This window comes from Macaca nemestrina, chromosome X, assembly GCF_043159975.1.
Source record: "Macaca nemestrina isolate mMacNem1 chromosome X, mMacNem.hap1, whole genome shotgun sequence".
NCBI lineage: Eukaryota > Metazoa > Chordata > Mammalia > Primates > Cercopithecidae > Macaca > Macaca nemestrina.
The window spans coordinates 132,844,324-132,868,942 of record NC_092145.1 but is presented as its reverse complement, the minus strand read 5'-3'; the positions used below and the strand labels follow the sequence as shown (position 1 = coordinate 132,868,942).

General features: G+C 38.1%; 1 protein-coding gene across 2 annotated transcripts in view; it reads left to right on the top strand.

The window, feature by feature from the left end:
• Positions 1–24,204, top strand: part of LOC105499116 (DDB1 and CUL4 associated factor 8 like 2) — a 171,488-nt gene extending 147,284 nt beyond the window's left edge. For both annotated transcript variants that reach the window (XM_011771581.2, XM_011771580.3), the window contains one exon: positions 21,115–24,204. In XM_011771581.2, coding sequence (XP_011769883.2) covers positions 21,173–23,053 — 1,881 coding nt within the window. In that variant the 5' untranslated portion in view covers positions 21,115–21,172 and the 3' untranslated portion in view covers positions 23,054–24,204. The remainder of the gene's footprint in view (positions 1–21,114) is intronic.
• The last annotated feature ends 415 nt before the right edge of the window (positions 24,205–24,619 follow it).

The window sequence follows — 24,619 nt, the reverse complement described above, 5'->3', positions numbered from 1 at the left end:
TAATTGAACATATATACAGAGGACAGTGTTACAAGTAGAATAATATAACTTGCAAATTAAAATTATTATAAATTAATAATATTTGAAGCTAAATATAAGCGTAACAGAATAATTCAAAGTATGTTATGAAAATGCTCAGAACAAGAAATCGGTTGCTCATCTTTTAAGTGTAATATATAAAATAAATATACGAAATAAATATATCTATAAATATAAATCAGAACCTCTGTTAAAAACAAAACACTGCAAATACAAATGTTCTTTCAATTTATTTTCTGACAATAATATAGCTATCTTTGAAAAGAAAAAGAGAAATGAGTTTGCAACCTATCTTAATGGTTTGGTATTATCTAAATCTATATAGCTATACTCTCTTGCTTGAGTACCTTACTTGGTCTAACACAAGCTTGATAACTTATATCACAACATAGACCAAAAACTGCCACTTATTATTCATGTTTCAGTGCCCTGCAGGGCATTTCTCTCTAGTCCTTTCCCTCATAATAAATATTCTCAGTGGCAGCTAAGTGATTATTTTTCTCCCCTCTCAGTTCTCATAACCTCGTAATCTGAATGGGATTTGGGAAATCCGTTCTTAACAACTCTTTCTTTCTCTAAGCTAATTTACAGTTCTACTTAAAACCAAAGATTATGTAGTTCCTTTCTTTATGCCACTAGCTAACATGAATTATGTGCCAGCCATGAGACATGTATTGTCTCATTTATTTTTAGGAACATATTAAGGTAGGTACAACAATTTTATAAGCTTTTAAATATTATGTATTATACATACAAAGCTAAGCAAATCATATGTGTAGAACATTAGTTATCACAGAGTAAACCCACCCACATAAAGCACTCACACTAAGAAATAATATATTACCATTGCTCCAGAGGCCCCATCATACTCCCTCCCCTCTCTGAAAAGGTAATGACTGTCCTGCCTTCCAACAACAGATTATTTGCCTGTTTTGGAACATTTTACAAATGCAATCACATAATTGAGTTCTTTTTAATCTGGCTTCTTTTGCTCTATGTGTTTGTGAGATTTATCCATAATGTTTTGTGCAGTAGCAGTCCTTGTTTCATTGCTGTATAGCGTGAACTCACTTATCCATTTCATTCTTGCATGACATTTTGGTTGTTTCCAAGTTGAGGATATCATGAATAATGATTGTATGAACATTCTTTCCTATGTTTTTTCATGCGCATATGTGTGCTTTTCTGTTGGGTATATACTGAATAGTGGTATTGTTGGATCAGGGGATCTGCATATCTGCAAATTTAATAGATACTGCCAAGTAATTTCCCAAAATAGTTCTTTTCACCATACACCCTAAATAAGAAGGAAATGAAAGCTCTTTACTAACAATATTGGATGTTTTCAGTCTTTTAAATTGTAGTATTCTAGTGGACATCTCATTGTGGTTTTAGTTTGAATTTCCCTGGTTAAGAAAGAGGTTGAGCATCTTTCCATAGGATCATAAGCTATTTTTATATTTTATAGAGGATATTAAAAATTTATTGTCCCTTTCCTCACTTGGGTCTTCCAACTTTTTTCATTAATCTATATGTCTCATTTGTGTATATGGGTTGCAAATATACTGGTTTTAAAAATCTTAAATGGTATCACTTCATGAACAGAAGTTCCTCCTTTTAAAATAGTCCAACATATCAGTCTTTCCCTTTATCTTTTGGGAAATTTTTCCTCTTCCCAAAGCTCATAAAGATATTCTTCTATGACTCATTTATGCCCACTTTTTTAATCATTTGAATGCCCTTATGTGTGTGGGCATGCTTCTGGACTCTGTTTTATTTCATTGATCTATTTGTTTGTCGCTGTATCAACAGCACACTATCTTAATCATAATCTTGATATCTACAAATATAAATTCTCCAACTTTTTTTCTTCAAATATATTTTATCTGTACTTGTATTCTTTAAAAATTTTAGAATCACTTATAATTTTTCAGATTTTCCTTTCCTAGCCCCAAAACACACATATAAACACTGTGCTAAAAATTTCATTTAGATTGTATTGAATTTACCAATCAATTTTGGGAAAATTGGCATCTTTTCAATAATGAGTCTTCCAATCTATGAACATGAATATAACTTCATTTGCTTCTGTATTTTTAATCTCTTTTTGCACTGTTTCCTTCAGTTATAGTTTTCTCTTATGAGATTTTGGATATGTTTAATTATACTTATTCCTAGGCATTTGGCATCTTTTGATGCTATTGTAAATGGCACCATTATTATAAATTTCACATTCCAATTGTATCTTGTCTATAGAAATACAATTGCAATGACTAGTTCTGCCTGGGTTCCGACCAGCTTCATGGGGTAATGTACTGAGAACATTACATTTCCACCTTACTCTGCATATCACACCTCCTGTTTCGGGCTTGCCTACTAAATTTGGGCATGGGGTGCTACAGTAAATAGGCAACACAGAACTTCAGATGAGTTAATGCACCTTAGGGAGGTTCAACAAAATTATGGAATCTCAAGGATAAAAACTCCTCCCTTTTCCCCCCTGCGTGAATGTTCCTGGGGCACATTTAATACAATTTTTTTACATGATCCCATGGATAGAACCACTAGTCACTTGTAGCAATGGCCAATTCAATGTCTTTTTTTTTTCCTTTCCTCTTTTCCCTGCTTGGAATCTCCTTTGGTCCTCACTGCCACTTTCTGAGCACATCCCCCCCAATAAATGACTCACACACAAACCTTTGTTCCAAAATCAGTTTTCTTGTCAAGACATCTCACCATCCTATTTAAGGGAAAGCCTTAACCCTTTCAAGTGCGTCATATGGCTGTAAATAATCTGGCCTCCTGCTACCTCTCAGGCCTCATGTCTTCTACACTTCCCTTTTTTGGAGTCTGCTCCAGCCATTCTGGCCCCTGTGCTATTCTTCAGTCACTCCAGATATCCTCTCTTCTCAAAAAAGTCATGTTTGCTACTTTCTCTGCTTGGACTATTAGATACAGATATAGATACTTAGGTATATCTCCATGTGCCTTCCTTTTTCTTCTTAAAGTCTGTTCAGTCAGTACATTCTCTGTGATGTCTTTTTGTCCAGACTAACAAATTGCAACAAACATAACCCCATCCCGTCATTCCTATCCTTATCTTCTGCTTTACTTTTCTACTTAGCATATCATCTAATATTAATTTATCAGGACATGTCTTCCCCACTCTTGTATCCATAGTGCCTATAAAACTGCCTGACTTTTAGTAAGGATTCATTAAATATCTTGTCAAGTGAATTTTTTAAAGGGGAAAGGACATCCCTCCACATATGTAAAAAGAAAGCAAAACAAGAAAATGTTTGAAATAACCATTGAAAGAATAATTTATTAAATTTAACTTAAAACATAAAATTAAATAATAGGTGGAATATAAAGCTCCCTGGAGAGAGAGAGTACTATAAGACACTTCATGTTTAGCAAGATGAAAGTGAGGAGTCTTCAGTTCTTTAGGGTGTGGGAATGAAGAAGACAGGGGGAGGAAGCTCTAGTGAGGTATAATTTGTATTCAACACAATCCACTCATTTTAATTGTATGGTTTGATGAGTTTTAAGAAATGTATTCAGTCATATACCTATCAAGGCAATTATGATATAGATAGAATATTTCCATCATCTACACAAAAGTTCCTTCATGCTCCTTTGCACTCAGTCCTCTCTGCTGACCCCAGCTGTACGGTAGTAAATAACTGATCTTTAAATTTTCTTTTTCCTATTGCCATCCCATCTTAGTCCATTTGGGCTGCTGTAACAAAATACTGTAGTTTATAAACAACAGAAATTTGTTTCTCACTGTTTGGAGGCTGGGAAGCCCAAGGTCAAGGTGCAGGTAGATTCAGTGTGTGGTAAGGCCTGCTTTTGGTTGATAGATGGTACTTTCTACCTCGGTTCTCACATTGTGGAAGGGACAAGTTAGCTCTCTGCAGTTTCTTTTAAAAGGTCACTAGTCCCATTCATGAGGGCTCTACTCTTATGATCTAATCACCACCTAAAGGTGCTACCTCCTAATACCATCACCTTGGAGATTAGAATTTCAACATATTAATTTACGGAAAGACAAGCATTCAGTCCACTGCAGTCCTAAACCAATTTTGATGCTGTACTCCTACCTGAATACGAGATGAAAAATACTGAGTCCTAAGAAGTATATCCATGGGTACCCAAAGTAAGAGGCTTCATGGTTGAGATAAGCACTGCAGGAATGGATCAGTCTCCCTCAAAGGTTCTTGCTGGTGGAATTCATAATGTTATAAGACTGGTTGTCAAAAATGTCTTTATGTAGCAATGATAAGACAAAACATTAAGGAACTTATTACATAATCCTCGTGTGGGTTTAGAAGTTGGAATGACCCACCCTTCCCATGACACCTGAAGATATTTAGGTCTCTATAAGTCCTAAGTTTTCAACAAATTGGAGGTAAAGGTGGTGAGAGGAGAAAAGATATTGGATTTTCTACTAATTTCATCCTATGACATTTGAAATCACATATATTATTTGTTTGTTTGCTTATTTATATATTGTGATAAAAACATTTAACATGAGATCAACCCTTAACAAATTTTAAGTACACAATACAGTATTGTTAACCACAGATAATGTTGTACAGCAGACCTCTAGAACTTATTCATCTTACATAACTGAATCACATATTTTATTTATTTTATTTATTTATTTTGTTTTTTGAGACAGAATTTCGCTCTTTTGCCCAGGCTGGAGTGCTGTGGCACGATCTCGGCTCACTGCAACCTCCGCCTCCCTGGTTAAAGCGATTCTCCTGCCTCAGCCTCCCGAGTAGCTGGGATTACAGGTGCCCACCACCAGGCCTGGCTAATTTTTGTGTTTTTAGTACAGACGGAGTTTTGCCATGTTGGCCTGGCTGGTCTCCAACTCCTGACATCAGGTGATCCACCCGCTTCGGCCTCTCAAAGTGCTAGGATTACAGGCGTGAGCCTCTGCACACAGCCACATATTTCATTTTTGAAAAAGAAAATAAAAACTTACCAAAGTTTGTTTAGCTGTATTTGCAATTCAAGCTGTGAAACAGATCACAACATGGCACTCATATATTTAAAATAAATATATCACAATGCTGGCAAATATTTGGCATGTAAACCTTTGTTTTGGGGGACCTAAACATATTTCATGTCATTGACTTTAGCCTAGCATCAGAGATATAGCTCCCATTTTGTATCACAGGCCTTTAATATCATTGTTCAAACTTTTGACACAAATGTTGAAATATTTAGAATCAAGTACACTATCTTGAACTTTGTGACCACCGAACTTGCTCTGGCTGTGTCTTAGTCAGTTTGCACTGCTGTAATAAAAATACCGTGGGCTGGGTGACTTAAACAACAGACATTTAGGCTTGGCATGGTACACCTGTAGTCCCAGCACATTGGGAGGCTGAGGCGGGTGGATCACTTGAGGTCAGGACTCCTGAGGTGGAACTCCTGAGTTCGAGAACAGCCTGGCCAACATGGTGAAACCCTGTCTCTACTTACAAAGAAAAAAAAATACAAAAATTAGCCAGGTGTGGTGGCACATGCCAGCAATCCCAGCTATTCGGGTGGCTGAGGCACGAACCTGGAGACACGGAGGTTGCAGTGAGCCAAGATTGCACCACTGCATTTCAACCTGGGCGACAGAGAAAGACTCTGTCTCAAAAACAAAAACAAAAAACAAACACAAAACCCAGACTTTTACTTCTCACAGGTCTAGAGGTTAGGAAGTCTGAAATCAAGGTGCCAGCCGATTAGATTGCTGGTGAAAGCCCTCTTCCTGATTCTATCCTCATATGGCAGAAAGAGAGAGAGAAATATCCTTGGTCTCCTCCTTTTTTAATAAATGCATTACCAAATAAGGACTCCATCCTCATAACCTCATCTAACTCGAATCACCTCCCAAAAGCTCCAGCATCCCATTAGGGCATAGGGATTCAACATAGGAATTTTAGGAAGACACAAATACACAGTACATAACAGGCTGACACTAATAATGGCAGCTAACCTTTACATCGTGCTCACTATGTACCATGAAACGTTTTAAGCATTTCAAAACTATTAATTTATTTAATGTTAATAATTTATTCCATTTACATTTATTTATTTATCCCACAATTCTCTCTGAAGTAATTGGTATAATCGGTATCACTTTACATACAGTGAGACAGAAACATAGAAATGTTATATAGTTTGCCCAAGATGATACAATTGGAAAAGGGTAAGACCATGATTCAAACCCTGGTCCTGGGTCCCGTGTTGTTGTTGTTGTTTTTATTGTATATATTTAAGCTGTACAACATGATGTTTTGATCTACATACACATAGTGAAATTGCTACTACAGTTAAGCAAATTAACATATACGTCTCCTTACATAGTTAACCTTATTTGTGATAAGAGCACCAGAAATCTGCTGACTTAGCAAATTTCCAGTAAACAATGCAATGTTACCAACTATAGTCTTCATGCTGTACATAAGATCTCTAGAATTATTCATCTTACTTAACTGCAACTTTGTACCCTTTGACCTACATTTCCCCATTTCCCTCTCCCACCAACCCTGGTAGCTACCATCCTACTCTGTTTCTATGTATTCCACTTTTTTTAGATTCTACATATCCACGGGATCATGCAGTATTCTTCTTTCTGTCCTTGGCTTATTTCACTTAGCATAATGGCCTCCAGGTTCATCCATGTTGCTGCAAATGGCAGGATCTCCTTTTCTAAGGCTTAATAATTTTCGTGTGTGTGTGTGTGTGTGTGTGTCAAGGTACCAGCTGATTAGATTCCTCTTTATAATTATGTCCTCACATAGCAGAAATTATGTATGTATATATATACACACATATATACACTCTATCAAAATTTCTTTAAGCATTCATCCATCAACAGACACTTAGGTCGTTTCCATATCTTGGATACTATGAAAAATGCTGCAGTAATATCTCCATAAGTTGCTGATTTCACTTCCTTTAGGTATATAACCAGAAAAGGGATTGCTGGGTCATATGATAATTTTACTTTTAATCTTTTGAGTAATCTCCATAGTATTTGCTGTAATGACTATACCAATTTACATTCCTACCAACAGTGTGCAAGGGTTCCCCCTTTTTTTTTTTTTAATTTTTTTGAGACGGAGCCTCGCTCTGTTGCCCAGGCTGGAGTGCAGCAGTGCAATCTCGGCTCACTGCAACCTCCACCTCCCAGGTTCAAGTGATTCTCCTGTCTCAGCCTCCTGAGTAGCTGGGACTACAGGTGCGTGCCACCATGCTCAGCTAATTTTTTTGTATTTTTAGTAGAGACTGGGTTTCACTGTGTTAGCCAGGATGGTCTCAATCTCCTGATCTCGTAATCCACTCCCCTCGGCCTCCCAAAGTGCTGGGATTACAGGTGTGAGCCACCGCGCCCGGCCATGGGTTCCCTTTTATCCATACCCTCAACAACACTTGTTATCTCTTGACTTTTTTATAATATTCATCCTAACAGGTGTGAGGTGATATCTCATTTTGGTTTTGATTTGCATTTCTGTGGTGATTAATGGTATTAAGCACTTTTGATATATTTGTTGACCATATTTAGTTATGTCTGGAAAAAATATATATTCATGTCCTTGGGCCATATTTTAATTGGATATTATTTTTATTATTGCTATTGATTAGAGTGAGTTCCTTATATATTTTGGATATTAGCTCTTATCAAATATATGGTCTGCAAATATTTTCTCTTAATCCATAAGCTGTGTTTCCATTTCGTTGTTTCCTTTACTCTACAGATGCTTTTTAGTTTGATGTAGTCCCACTTTTTATATTTGCTTTTGATGCTTGAGCTTGTGGTATGATATGCCACAAAAAGTCATTGCCAAGGCCAATGTCAAGGAATTTTTCCCCTATGTATTTTTTTCTAGAAATTTCAATTTCATTCTTATATTTGGGCCTTTAATCCATTTCCATTTGATTTTTGTGTATAGTATAAGATAAGGGTTCAATTTCATTATTTTGCATGTGGATATCCAGCTTTCCCAACACCATGAATTGAAGAAACTATCCTTTCCTCATTGTGTGTTCTTGGTGCCCTTTTCAAAAATTAGTTGATCATGTGTGGTTGGATTTACTTCTAAGGTTTCTGTTCTGTTCCATTTTTCTGTGTCAGTCAATGTGATATACAACATTAACAGAATAAAAGATAAAAACCACATGATCATCTCAATAGATGCAGATAAAGTATTTGACAAAGTTAAGCATCATTTTTTGATAAATAAAAAACTCCCAACGAAATAGGTATAGAAGGAGATTTTCTCAACACAGTAAAACTCATTTATGAAGAGCCCACAGTTAACATAATAATCATAGTTTTCAGTGGAAAACTGAAAGCTTTCTCTCTAAGATCCCATATAAGGAAAAGATGACCACCCTTGGCATTTCTATTCAACATAGTACTAAAAGTATGAGCAAGGGCAATCAGACAAGAAAACAAAATTAAACCTATCTACATCAGAAAGAAAGAAGTAAAAATATCCCTGTTTGCAGATGCCTGGTCTAACTAACACATAGAATCAGTGGTGAAAGAGAGTAGCTGTAAGAAGGAGGGCCAGCATTCCTACTAGATCCTGGGCACTGTCCAAGCACATTAACAAAAAACCCAAGAGTGCCCTTCATGCCTGAGCATTGAGGCAAATGAGAGAGCAAGAGGGTCTGTAACACATGAACCATGACTCTGTGCAAGAGTAAAATGTGACCCACCATATTTCAAAGTCTGAAGTATCACATTAGGAGTAAAGGCAGAATTTCCAAAAACAGAGAAGAGCAAAAATTCCTTTGAGCGTGTAAATGAGAGGAGAAAGAAATTGTGGCACCACTCTCAATAATAATAATAACATGTTTGATAAAATATACCTTTGGTTACTTTTTAAACTTATCTGCCTAATTCTCTATTGGGGAGCATAAAAATTCTGTTAGGTGACCCCAGAAACTTTGTGTGTTTTAGTTTTATATCTGTATTTTACACATTACCATAAGTATCCTTGGACAGTCTTAGAAATAATGTCCTGTATTCCATTTCAAGTATATAAATGTCTCTAATGAAATTCTTGCAGTTTTATGTGTTCAATATGTGCTTTATGAAACACACAATTAATAACTGGTGAAGAGCGAGCAAAATATACTTTTCAAAGTATATCTTATTTTTCTTAAATGGTACAATTTCTGTAACTCACTAAATTATGCAACCAATAGAAATTATATCAAGAGCTCAAACTTTCATAAACACTATAGTTTTAATTTGAAGTGATGAAAGTGATTAGAGTTGGGGGCTGCCTTCCACATTTATGACAGGTGGTAGTCATTCATTCTTTGGAGATATTGATACATTTTCAGCATAATTAAGAGAAAAACAAATAGAGTAATTATAATGAAATTACAATTATTTTCTATCTATGCAGATGCTTCTCTTTCTAACTTTAAAATGATTCACATCCTCCTGGGACAGGGCAACAATTAGGCTTGCAGAGTAGATTGGAATCAAAATATAAAGACAGGATGGTGCTAAATAGTGAAGTACTGGATAAAACAGCAACTCCAACCAGATGAAAAGATAAGCAGCAATAAAGGATATGAGAACTAAATTCTTTTAGTGTTTAAAGGCTTCCTTTCTGTCTATTGGGGCTACTCTCTTGGAAACATAAAGCCAGTTTGTTTTGCTTCCTTCTGAACTCATTTTAAGTTGTTCAAAACATACTCTTTGCATAATGCTTCTTTATTTTCAATCACATGTTGTCTATCTAATGAATTGTGAACTACTAAAATCCATACTTGCAGATATTTGTACTTTTAAATGTGTCATCAACTTTAATTAGGACTTGCAAAGTGGGAGGATGGTGACAGGAGACTCGATCAGTTTCTGTAAATAAGTCCAATGCTGCGTCTTCTACTTTCTACCATACATGCATATTAAGAATGGGGTCTGCAGATTCCTTCACACAGTTGTAGGAAGAATTCAGCTTCCCAAACTCTGGATGGAATCTAGAAGTACATTACAGTGAATCAGAAAGCAAAATAGCGTCCACTGTGTAGCAGCCAAATTAATCCCATGTGTTTGACAGTAAATGGGCACCCACTAATAGAATCGGAAATTTAGGCCAGCAAAAATCCAAGAATTCTGATTAAATATTTAAAATATTAAGACATTAAAAATAAACACTAAAACATCAAAAGTACTAAAAACAAATGCTAAAATATTAAAGCATTGAGAACAAATATTAGAATACACTACGATCTTGGCTTAATTAGATAAGACACTTATGTAACTTTAAAACAGCCTCAGGTGCTACGAGTGGCTCAAGTCCTATAGGCATCTGGAATTCATATTCAAAATGAAACCAGAAGTCACCCCTTCATACTCCACCCCATTCTGTCCCTTCACTACTTCCTGAATCAGGGCCACATGAAGCAGACAGATGGCCGACATGGTGGCGTACCTTCTCTTTCCTTCATAGCACTTATCTGTCAAGTAGGTCAGTGACATTTCCAGGCAGTCAACAATGAATTCAGTACTTCTCTTGAATTTACTCCTCTGTTTTGCCACTGCCATTAAGGTCAGGACTATATCGTCTTTTATCTGCACTCTGTTTTGCCACTGCCATTAAGGTCAGGACTATATCGTCTTTTATCTGCACTATTCTGATAGCCACTTAGTTGGTTCTTTCATTTATTTTCAACAAATCTTTACTTGGTGCCTACTCTGTACACGTTACCAAAAGCCATAGTCATATGGATGAATCAAAAGCAGTATCTGCTTTCAAGTAACTTTCTCTTGAGCAAAGTAAACTAGACACATAAAAAGTATTACCGGCATTTTATAAAAGTTTGTAAAAATATTTATTTCAGATAGAATGTGAAAAATTGTTCAAATGTAATTAATTTCCAATCATCTTGCCTTGCCTGTCTCCAATTCATTTCCCACCCTGAGAGCAATAATTATAAAATGCAAATCCTATCAGGTAATCCTTTGCCTAAATTATCTGTGCATTAGTTAAAATTTAACTTCTTCTCAGCATGCCTTTATAAGAAAGCAGCAGTTCTCAAAGTGTGATTGGGGAGCTTGAGGGTGGTCTCTGAGACCTTTTAAGTGGGTCTGCAGGGTCAAAATTATTTTATGGTAAGTCTAAAATATTATTTTTTCCAGTCTCATTCTCTCACAAATGTACAGTCGAATTTTCCAGACACTGCATAAAGTGTGATATTGCAACAGATTGCATGAAGAAGCAGATATGAGAATCCAGATGTCTTCTATTAAACCAGACAATAAAAATATGCAAAATTGTAAAACAATGCCAATCTCCTTATTAAATTTGGTTTGTTGGGAAAAAATCTTTCATAAAATGTATTATTTATGTTAGCACGTATTGGGTTGATTATTGTTTAAAATAAATTAATAAATATTTAAAAGTTTATCAGCTTTAACTTGTAGTACGGCAAATATAAATGGATATAATTCATACACACGCAAGCCCTTTGGGATTCTCAATAACTTTTAAGAGCGTAAAGGCACTCTGAGACCAAAAAGTTTGAGAAATGCTGCATTAAAACATGCCAAGTTGTGAGCTGGCCTTGTCTCGTATTGCTGCTTACATTTACTCTGTGTTCCAACCATACTAAGATTTTCCATTTTCCAAAATGTATCATGCTCTTTCCTCCCTCCTGTCACAGGAGGCTTCCCACCTCCACCTGCTTCCCACCTTGTTGGATACTAGGCAGAAAAGGGACTGAAACAAAGTGAGTCTGAGCCAGAGGAGCATGGGCATGCATACATAAGGGCCCAGAAGAAAATTCACGTTAGGTGGCTATGTGCTGCTCTGTTGCTCCTGCTTTCAATGTTTTGCTCAAATATCTTTTCTGGAAGCCAATCTAAACACTATGTCTACCCCAAAACAGTATCTCCTTTCACTGTACTTTCACAGGACCCTCTGTTAATAATTCAATTAGCATATATTTGGCTATTTTAATTGTTTTTAATGGAAATTGTTCTAGAATATAGAGAATCTTTTTTTTTTTTTTTTTTTTTTTTTTGCCTCTTTTGTTTCCAAATGACAGTCTGAAGTTAATGGACTTCCCAGAAATTTGAATAAGTGTTTCTAAAATCTAGGAAGCACATTTAAATGTAAGGTTTGCCAACACCTTATGAAATCGTCACACAAAAAATTCTACTAATCTTAGTATGCATTTCACTTTAAAATCATTACTGGTTTGCAAATGTATCTCTCCCACTGGGATGTTATTTCCATGAGGGCAGAAAACACGACAAACCCACTACATAAGGAAGGTGATATAGCATTTTAGAAATGATTGTCTTTTAAATCCTTAAACCCACCAAAGCAATCAGATTAATAACCCATCTTTTTCTTTGATTGACATTTTCAGAATCAGGCTGCCATACTTCTGGTCTCCAAGAGTAGTTACGGTAATGTCCTGGGATATTCAAGTGGCACTGGAAGGTTTTGTCTAAAAAACATCTTCCCCAGAGTAGGAAGTTCCCCTTAGATTAAGAAAATAGCTTCTAAGAAAATTGAGCCACATCTTAGAATGAACTACTTTACTCTTTTAATCGAATTGTTTTGCCTTAATAGCTTGAGTCCACATGACAGTGCTCTGAATCATCCTGTCCTCCTAAGCTTCATATATACTTGCAGGCCTAGTTGAACACATTTGCTGATCAGAGCAAACTTTGACTTCCCTAGGACCTCCAACCTGCTGACCCTATCATATTTGCCATTTCCATCTTCTTCCTCAAGTCCTTAATTCCCTTTTTAATATAGTTAAATTTCATGGTTTGTTATTATAAAATTTCACTATGTAAAATCTAAGCTCCTTTGTCCCCCACCCCCAACTCTCTGTCATCATCAACTAGCAAAAGAATTTGGAATTTACTTCAATCCAGGTATCTGCCTACTCCATTTCTGTCCTCAAGTATCTCAAATGGTTAGAGAAAAACAAGTAGCAATGCTGTCTCACTTTACGTTTGTGTTATGAAACTAAAAGTGGTCTGATCTGCTTCCAGGCAACAAATCTCCATTTCTCTATTGGACTAATTCTCTCATTCTCTGAGTTGGCAGTTCCAAACCTTCTTCTGTCTCAAAGCTCTAGCACAGAGGTATTCCTTCTCATTCATAAGTGATTTCCTTGCTTCTTTATTCACTTCAGGAACAGAAGCAGTTAGAAGATAACATGCATATACTCTTTCACCACCAGATCTAACAACCTGCCTGCCTCCATGCCAAATATTTCATCTCCTCTCCTGCTACAACCCCTCCACCTGTGCGTTGAATCCTGTTTTCTCTCCCCTATTTAAGACTTTCAGAAACTTCTGTCCCCCCTGCATTACAACTTTCCCCTCACTACTGAATCATTATCATTAGTATATGACATCCTGTGATAAACCTGATTTTTAAAAAAATCTATTGACCCCATTTCCCTTTGTTATCACTCTAGTTCTCTTCTCTTTGCAGCAAAACTCTATAAGGGTTGTCTCTCCTCACTCACCATCATCACTTCTTCCCTCTCCTTTCTCTCCCCAAACATTCCTGGCCAAGCTTTTTTCTCGTAAGTCTTATAAAAAGAGTTACAATAAGTCACTGGTTACCTCCCTCTTACCAAATTCAGTGGTCACTTCCAAGGCTTTTTCTTAACCTCTTGGCAATATTTGGTACAGTCAATCACACCCAACTTTGTAAAATAAATTCTACACTTTCTTCATATTCTCATATTTTTCTCCTACATAACTGGCTGCTCCTTCTGCTCCATATGGTTGTTTTCTCCTTTCTTCCTAAAATAAATGTTGGAGTTTTCCAATGCCTAGTTCTCAGATCTTTGCTTTCTCACTATATTCATTCCCTAGGTGATCTCCTTTACTCCCAGTGGCTAATGACTTCTAAATTTATATCTATATTTATAATCTTTCCTGTAAACTCCAGACATGTGTATCCAATTGCCAACTCAGTGCTTCTGTTTTCTCAATGTTTTGTGGACATTTTTATACTTGATGTAAATAAAACAGAACTCTTGATTCCCCATCTTCATCCCTAATCCTCACTGTAGTAAATGTCACCACCATTAACCCATTATTCCTGTCAAATACTTAGGAGTTACCATTGATTCCTATCTGTCCACCAGAGGCTGGATAGCTTACATTTACACATCCAGATTCCTTCTCCTCCCTTCTTAATGTGATTGAGTGGGAAGCACCAGCAGGAGAGCACAGAAAGGAGAATAAATCTGGGGAATTTATTTCTCTGACTGCCTCTCTATGGGTTCACAGAGGAATGGCTATGTCACACCAGACTCTCCACACTCCCTTTTTCGTCTCAGGTTTTTGATAACTTCTCTCTGCCTTCTATACCTTTTGGCTTAGGAGTATAATGTCTTCCTGTTCGTAATAGCAATGATGTCCACATGCTTCCCTTGTGATTTAGCCTGCTCTCACCTTTGTAAGGAGCCCACTTGTTGAACTGCTTCCAGTTACCCAACTGGTATGTTTCTTGCTGACAGGCTAATTCACCTCACACTCATATTCAGCTCATCAGCAAATGCTGCCTTTTCCACTTCAAAATATATTCCAAACTTAACTAATTTTCTCCACCTACACCATTCCAACACTAGTTTAATCCAGTTTAATTTCTCACCTGGATTAGAGCAATAGTTTAGTACATCTGTTCTCTCTTCTCCTCCCATGCTATTCTCCACACAATAGCTGGTGTCATCCTTTTAAAAAGTAAGTCACACAATGCATTCCCCTGCTGGCAAGCTCCCAAAGGTTTTCCAGCACACTTAGAATAAAATAAAGCACTCTAATTCCTTATAATGGTCAACAAGGTTCTGTTTAGTTGGCCATGGCTACTTCCAATCTCATTGCCTGTCACTCTCCCTAAAGCTTACTCGCACTGTTTGAATCACAGCCTCCTTGAAGTTCCATGAACACTCACATTGTGATCCTACTTCAGATAAGTTGCACTCAGTATCACTTTATAAGGAATGTTCTTACTCTAGGTACTTAAGGATCTATTTCTCTTTTCATTCGGCCCTCTACTTAAATGTCACCCCATTAAGGAGTCCTTCCTGAATGTGCTATCTAAAATAACAACTCATATTTTATATGCACTTACACAACTTTAATTCTCTCCATAATATTCCTTACTGCTTCATCTGGTCTATCTATATATTAATTTGTCTATTTTCTCTTTCATCCACTATATTACATACTCCATGAGTCAACGGAATGCCACTTTTATTCACCATCGTATTATCAGTACCTAGAATAGTACATGGCACATAGAAGTCCTAAATAAATGCATGGTGGATTAATGAACGAGAATGGAAATATATAAAATGAATTGATGAGATGTAAAGCCAAACTTAAACAAAAACTTAAATGAAAAGCCAATTTATAGTCAAAATTTGCCTAATAAGCAAATATGAAAAGCAGATTGATAAAATAGCATCAGGTTAAAGTAATCTGATTCACCCTCTAACACTGGAACTGTTCTTTGCAACGGGTCAAGACATATCCAAAGCCGATTAAGATTTCCTGATATAATTTGGATATTTGTACCCTCAAATCTTGTGTTAAAATTTGATCCCGAAGAGAGTCAGAGCCACCACCACTCTCCCTCTCTTCCCCTCTCCAGAGCCACCAGACCTTCAGGGTCTCTGCAGCCTGCCTCCTCAGCCTAGCCCCCCCGCCCCCACCCCCAGGCCCCAGCACCATGCCTCAGAAGACCTTCAAGCAGCCTGCACCTTAAGACAAAGAGTAGATGTCTCACTTACCGGAGAGCAGCATCCAACCAGAATCCCTGTGATAACAGGATACAAGAGTGAGAAGCAGCTGCCTGTTCTGGATGAAACAAAGTTCCTTGTGCTAATCAAGCCTTCTTCCTGTTGGTGACTGGGCACAGAATGATGAGCATCACCTCGCTGATTTCAGAGGTGTATGAAGAGTGAGAAGGATGAAGATGGCTTCCTATATATGGTATATGCCTCCCAATAGATTTTGGAATGAAATTGTCACTGTAAAACTAGATAAAAATGCATTTATTCTAGAATTTTACACCATTACCAAAGAAAAAAAGAAGTGTTACCAACTGAGATGGATCAGTTTATCTAATTGCAGATCTCCAAAACAGTAGTGTTCCCACCTAGGAAGTTAGGAAGTTGTTCTTGTAATTAAACAGAAAAACTGAGCCCCAAATGAACACACACAGGTCTAGAAACTATATTATTTAACCTAGGCTAGCTTGCTTCCAAATTTTAGAATTTTTAAAATAAAATATTTTGCATTCTAAGTTACCAATAAAATAGACTTTCAAGTTATTTTAATATTGTTTTCCCCTAAATAGGAACTTCCCATTCTAGCAGTAATTTAAAGGTATTCAGAGAGACACTGAGTCTTATCTTTAGGTTCACACAACCTGCCACCTTTTTATAGAGGGGTTTTTACTCAACTAGAGAAATCTCTCTAAGAGGATCTTTAAGCATACGTTGTGAACCATAATCCCTCAAAATGCATATATCATAGTAGTTGGCACAAGCGCAGGGTAAATGGGGTGTGTAGGAAAATAACTCTAGCCAGGCCTGGTGGCTCACACCTATAATCCCAGCACTTTGGGAGGCCGAGGTGGATGGCTCACCTGAGGTCAGGAGTTTGAGACCAGCTTGGCCAATATGGTGAAACTCTGTCTCTACTGATAGAAAAATTAGCCAGGTGTGGTGGCACACGCCTGTAATCCCAGCTACTCGGGAGACTGAGGCAGGAGAATTGCTTGAACCCAGGAGACAGAGGTTGCAATGAGCTGAGATCATGCCACTGCACTCCAGCCTGGTCCACAGAGCGAGACTTCATCTCAAAAAAAAAAAAAAAAAGAAAAAGAAAAGAACTCTGACTGCTGCTCGGGGTTCTTGATCTCTATCAGAAGTATACCAAAAGTCTATGCTCTCGCAAGTGTTAGACAGCTATTTGATTTGTTCTCTGGATAGTTACATACATAAAAACACCACCACTCAATAGGAAACTTAAATAATTCATAATTTTAGTCTAGTTTCTTAGAAGATCCCAGAGAAAAAGAGTGGCATTTCTTCTATTTCAGGTTTTGTCTGCTCTAAGTGCTCTAACTAGTGTCTGCGTTGGTAAAGAAACCAGCAGTGTACCAGTGTCATTCTTTAGGACAGCCATAGAAACCACAGAACAGTAAAACTAAAAGCATAAAAATTAAGATGCACTCCCTTCTACCTTTTGGCTTATAGCTATGGATGATCCCCATTTTTTAAACTGTGTAACTAAATAGTATTAAAAGGTTCTCACACTTTATTTTTTATTTCATTTTATTTTATTTTTTGAGATAGGGTCTTACTCCATGACCCAGGCTGGAGTGCAGTGGCGCAAATACAGCTCACTGCAGCCTCGATCTCCCAGGCCCAAGGGATGGGATTCGCTTGTCTCAGCCTTCTGAGTAGCTGGGACTATAGGCACGTGCTATCACACCTGTCTAATTTTTTTGAAAGGTTCTCACATTTTAAACAGTAGTTCAGTAGTTCACTGTTAGGTCAAACGACCATCAGAATTCTCCCACCCTAAGTCCATGCCATTTTTGGAGAAAACATAAAAGGGGGCATGCGCTGTTTACGAATATTTTGTTTGTTTGTTATTTGAGACAGAGTCTCACTCCGTCACCCAGTCTGGAGTGCAGTGGCGTAACCTCGGCTCACTGCAACCTCCGCCTCCCGAGTGCAAGTGATTTTTGTGCCTCAGCCTCCCGAGTAGCTGGGACCACGTTCACGCCACCATGACCTGCTAATTTTTAGTAGAGAGGGGGTTTTGCCATGTTGGCCAGGCTGGTCTCAAACTACTGACTGCAAGTGATCCACCTACCTCAGCCTCCCAAAGTGCTGGGATTACAGGCATGAGCCACCATGCCTGGCTTTTATTATTTATAATTTTTATTTATTTTTTGAGACAGGGTCTCATTCTGTCGCCCAGGCTGGAGTGCAGTGGTGTGATCTCAGCTCACTGCAACCTCCACCTCCTGGGCTCAAGTGATCCTCCCACCTCAGCCTCCCAAGTAGCTGGAATTACAGGTGTGTACCACCACACCTGGCTAATTTTTTGTATTTTAGTAGAGATGGGGTTTCACCACGTTGGCCAGGCTGGTCTCAAATTCCTGACCTCAAATGATATGTCTATCTCAGCCTCCCAAAGTGCTGGGATTATAGATGTGAGCCACCATGCCTGGCCTGTTTACAGATATTAATGTCAGGAGTTAAATATCTTCAAGTCCAACCTATGATAAAAGACCAATGCTTCCTACTACTTGTTGGGGTTCACTATTTACTTTTTCTCAGGAGTATCACAGGAAGATCACAATTACACCACTTTAGACTGTACACGTAGCAATTCACAACTTACTCCTGTGTGTTTAGATGTATCTGGAAGACCTGTATCTGTTAATGAACGTTGTTTACTGTAATGGAGGGGAAAACAAGATTCCTGCATCTGGGCCCTTGACTGATTATTAAAGGGGTTCTTGTTACCTGCTCTCCCTGTTACATGCATCTGTCCACTTGGCTAACTTTTAATATGTATATTTTTATATTATGTAAGTTCTTAACTGGCCTATCTCGTTTAAATTGTATACATCATTATATTTGACATTACTGTAACTACTGTACAATCAATAAAATTCCTATGAGAAACACTGCTTAAAACAAATATCATACTGAAGGGTGACCTATATTCCATATTAGTTGGTGGTCACTTTATTTATAGGATGTTTAAAATAAATATATTTTAATGAACTAAGCTGAAGAAAAGCACAATTAAAAGCTATCAAAAAAATTGATGCCCAGTGTTGAAAGTGGGGCCAGGTGGGAGGTGTTTGGATCATGGGGATAGATCCTTCATGAATGGCTTGGTGCCTTCTCTCCAGGTAATGAGTAATTTCTCACTCTATTAGTTCCCACAAGATGTGATTGTTAAAAAGAGCTTTGCACCTCCTCTTTTCCCGCTCCCTCTCTTACCACATGACACTCCCGCTCCCCTTCTCCTTCTGCCATGATTAAAGCTTCCTGAGTTCCTCACTAAAAGCAGAACCTCGTGCCTGCCTCTTGTATAGCCTGCTGACCTTTTAACCAAGTAAACCACTTTTCTTTCTAACTTACCCAGCCTCAGCTATTCCTTTAGAGCAAAGCAAAATGGACTAAGACACTTCCTTTCCTGGACAATTCCTTTATGGGTATGTTAGGCTTTGATGCTCTAGGTTTCCTGTTTTTGTGTTCCATGGCTGAGCAAGACCCTTTGTTTATGAACATGAATTCTTTTAAATAATTACTATGCAATATATCATACACATAAAATGTGTATGCCTAGCAATAAATAATAAAAAGAATAACTGGACACCTATACTGAGGATAAGATATAAATAATGCCAAGAATTTTTGAAGTTCCATCTTTCTCAGATTTCAACCTTCTTCTCTTTTTGAAATTTAATCATTATCCTGAGTTGTGAATCAATTACTCCCTTGCCTTTTTAAATGATGTTATTTTATATGAAAATAATATAGACTTGCAAAAAATTGAAATTATTGACTATCCTTGTTAATTGTGTTTTCACTCATCATTGTGTTAAAGATTCATCCATGCTCATGTATTCAATTCTAGTCTAGTCTACTCACTTCTGTACATTATTCCATTATATATCCATGTTATTCCTGATGGGCTTTTCAGTGGTTTTCAGTTTGCTGTGCTAGGCTTTACAAGTTGCTATGAATACTCTTTTACATATCTTTCTGTTACTATTGGCCTTGGAACCATCCGCTTTCTTTAGAAGACTGTGTACTTCTACTTTTAATCAATTTTGCATTTATCTTGCAGTTACTCTGAGGGAAACTTTGTTTTCCTCATTCTGGCATTCTTAGTTAGCAGTTTACTGTAGCCCTTTGAAAATATGCTGACATCACCTTAGATAATTCATTCACAGAAACTATTAAATTAACACAGTAATGCCAATTAACTGTCTCTGTAGAGCTGTTTTCTGTTCCTTAGAGGCCCCACAGAAACCTCTGACATATTGTGGGTGATATGTAAGAGATTTTATAGTTCTATGACATCACATAATTTCTTTTTCCATAAAATTGTGTTGGTGTTCCCTAAGTATCTTAAATTGAATTAACTCTAAATAAATATATAAGAACTCTAGTGGCATAAGAAAAAAAGGAAGTACTACTTCTATCTCAAATAGGTGAAGCCATTACTCATTTCAATGTCCACTTTCAATTGATCAGTTGATTTCAGCCCTCATTACACTGAGGGTCTAAATTCTTTTCACTAAAGGAGCCTGCCAGATTTAACAAATAAAAATAGAGGACACCATGTTAAATTTGAATTTCAGATAAATAATAAATAAAATTTTAGTAGCAATATATCTAATGTAATATTTGAGACCTACTCATACTAAAAAAAGTATTCATCCTTCATCTGAAATGCAATTAACTATGCATACCATATTTTATCTGGCAACCCTATATCGATTCTACCAGTTAGAGCACTCAAGGTTTCCCTCAAGCTGCTCGATTTAAGATATTTCTTGTATGTCAAAAAGTCACTAGCTGTGGGACACTTAGCTAACTTTTCACTGTTCTTGCCTACATCTTCATTTTATAGAGTACATTACCTTCAAGCAAAACACTGAGAGGCTTCTAAAAACTATTTTGCTTAAAGAGGATCACTTTTGCTCATGGTTCTCTAATAAGAACATTTTCCAAGGTGCAGCAAGTTTCATCTTCAAAAACCCGCAGCTACTCACAGTGTAAGATGCCTGTCGGGGTGGGGCTCTGGGCCTGGAAAACCTAGAGCAATCTGGATGCTGCGAGGAGGCGAGCAGGTAAGAAGCTTTCTGAACCTCATGGGATCCCATACTGGCAACTGCCTTGGCAGAATAGTTTATTGTCCCCTTTAGCCAATCAGATTGGCGTTTGATTGCCACGCGCTTACTTCCTTCACGACCATCAGTCCTAACCGCAGGCCAACTTTCTTCCCAGAGCTTTTAGGGGCCTGGCCTTTGCAGTTCCAGATCAACTACAGCAAAGATCGTTCGAGATGTCCCACCAAGAGGGAAGCACAGATGGCTTACCAGACTTAGGGACTGAAAGCCTGTTCAGCAGCCCAGAGGAGCAGTCTGGAGCAGTGGCGGCGACAGAGGACTCCTCAGACATTGACATAGCGACCTCAGAGCAGAGTGTGACAATGACCGGAGATGACAGTGATACCAGGGATGGTGGATTCCCCAACGATGTCGGCACAGAAAATCGAAGCTCAGACCGAGAAAGTGCAAGTGAAGACATCGAACTTGACAGCATGGAGGACTTTGAGCATTTCCTCATGAGTGGTGAAAGTTTATTCCATTACCCTTTGGTGGGAGAGGAGGAGACAGAAAGGGAGGAGGAAGAAGAGGAGATACAGGAGGAGGGAAGGGAAGAGGCGGAGGGAGGGGAGGAGGCGGAGGAGGAGGAGGAGGAAGAAGAACAGCCTCGGGCGGGTCCACAATGCAGTGGTGCCAACCATGAGCAGTACTTGTTAGAGGAGGATCGGGCGCTGGAGGAGTGGGTTTCCTCAGAGACATCTGCCCTGCCCCTACCTCGCTGGCAGGTCGTTACTGCTCTTCACCAGCGGCAGCTGGGTTCACGTCCGCGCTTTGTATATGAGGCCTGTGGGGCAAGAGCCTTTGTGCAGCGTTTCCGCCTGCAATATCGTCTTGCAGACCATGTCGGTTGTGTCAATACTGTACACTTTAACCAGCGTGGCACCCGGCTGGCCAGTAGCGGTGATGATCTAAAGGTGATAGTGTGGGACTGGGTACGGCAGAGGCCAGTACTCAACTTTGAAAGTGGTCACACAAATAATGTCTTCCAGGCCAAATTCCTTCCTAATTGTGGTGATTCCACCCTGGCCATGTGTGCCCGTGATGGGCAGGTACGGGTAGCAGAACTAATTAATGCATCATATTTCGAGAATACTAAGTGTGTGGCCCAGCACAGGGGACCTGCCCACAAGTTGGCTCTGGTGCCTGACTCTCCTTCTAAGTTCCTCACTTCAGGTGAAGATGCTGTTGTCTTCACCATTGACCTCAGACAAGACCGGCCAGCTTCAAAAGTTGTGGTAACAAGAGAAAAGGATAAGAAAGTGGGACTATATACAATTACTGTGAATCCCGCCAATACCTACCAATTTGCAGTGGGCGGACAAGATCAGTTTGTAAGAATTTATGACCAGAGGAGAATTGATGAGAAAGAAAACAATGGAGTGCTCAAGAAATTCACTCCTCATCATCTGGTCAATTGTGTTTTCCCAACAAACATCACCTGTGTTGTGTACAGTCACGATGGCACAGAGCTTCTGGCCAGCTACAATGATGAAGATATTTACCTCTTCGACTCCTCTCACAGTGATGGTGCTCAATACACTAAGAGATTTAAGGGGCACAGAAATAATACCACAGTCAAAGGTGTTAATTTCTATGGCCCCAGGAGTGAGTTTGTAGTGAGCGGTAGTGATTGCGGGCATATCTTCTTCTGGGAGAAATCATCCTGCCAGATCATCCAGTTCCTAAAGGGGAACAGAGAAGGTACAATAAACTGTCTTGAACCCCACCCTTACCTACCTGTGCTGGCGACCAGTGGCCTAGATCATAATGTGAAGATCTGGACACCCACAGCTAAAGCTGCCACTGAGCTTACTGGATTAAAGAAGGTGATTAAGAAGAACAAGTGGGAACGAGATGAAGATAGCTTGCACCATGCCAGCCTGTTTGACCAGTACATGCTTTGGTTCCTCATGCGTCACCTGACACAGAGAGGTCATCACCGGGGCTGGAGAAGTGGTGAAGCCGAATTTCCAGATGAAGAATCGGATGAGTCTTCCAGCACCTCAGAGACATCCGAGGAGGAGGGCCAAGACCGAGTGCAGTGCATGCCATCCTGAAGGCCTCATACCCAGTCCAGCTAGATGCCACCTAAGTACACTGGACTTTAAAATTCAGTTTGACTAATTTAGAATTGTCAATAGATTAATAGATTTGCTTTTTGTCTTCTAATTTCCACAATATATGCTGAAAACCATCTCTTCCATTCCTTCCTCTCTGCTTTCCTTTCTTTCTTCCATACATTCCTTCTCTCATTCCTTTCCTCTTGGTTTCTTTATGCCTCTTTTGTTACCCCTTATTCTTACATGAGTGCATACGCAACTTATTTATGCCTCTTTTCCCTTGTTCCCTTATAGTTGACCTCTAGATTTTCTGAATTTTGTTGAAAAAATTAATACCCTTATTAGATGCATCTACTCAAATCTGACATTCTGAAAACAGTTACCTTTTTACTTTTTTTCATCTTTAACAATTTTTTCTGAAGATCAAGTTCTTCAGTTAACCTGAAAATTTCAGAAATATGTTTCTTCTTTAGAAGTAAAATAAGACAAACTATAGTTTTGTTCTGTCGATACTGACACTTGGCTGCACACACACAGTCTCAGAAAAGGAAAAGAGAAGTAGTGTGCAGATTAATTCCTAACACTTGGCCATGCACACACACAGTCTCAGAAAAGGAAAAGAGAAGAAGTAGTGTGTAGATTAATTCCTAACCAGATAATTCATTCCCTCAGAATAAATAACATGAGATTGTCTACATTTTCTGAATCCATATATTAATTTTTAAAAATTTGAGTACACTGTAGCTGGTAAGAATTAAATTAAATTTGATCACATGACATTGTTTACTCTGCGCATTAAGTTTTCTTAAAGTTTTAAGGTTGGGAACTCCTACAGGGTTACCTTCCAGGAAGTCCTCCTGGGACAGCTATTTCCTGTAAATGCCAGCTACTGGTATAAAACTCTCTCATATTTGAAAATACATTTTAATTAACTTTTAAGAACAAGTTGCAATAAAAATTGTTTATACTTACACATAACCATCTGGTGTAATTGGTAGAAAAATCCTATTTGACATCCTCACATTGCTTAAAATTCTCTCTGCTGTTTAAATTGCTTTAAAAATTGTTTTATGCCTCATTTAATATAAATTAAATAAGGGCACTGGATGTCCAATTACTGCTCAATAAAAATATTCATCTTTATTTTATATGTGTTATTTGTGTGAATGAATTCAGAAGATCCCCTTTTCCCCAACACCCATGAACTATACCACACCATTCTCTGTAGACTTTTCTTGGGAAAGAAGGATGTAATGAAACATCCTGTGTCCTGACAATGGCTTTCTTTGATAATACTTTTTGAAATGAGTATTATCTCTGTGTTTTTGGGAAAATGTAGAGCAATTTGCATAATGAGATTAGAATTTAGAGTGGAACATAACGACCGAAGTTCCTACTCACTGAGATCCAAAGTTAGGGACAACTGCCCGGGGGTCTGGGAGCCTCAAGAAGCCCCTACCAAGGTCTGCTCTCAGGAAAAGATCTTAAGAGTCCCAAAAGAGAATTTATAGTCCATAAGAAGAGTGTTAAAACTAGAATTCCAAGTTTGGGGCACCCTGTATA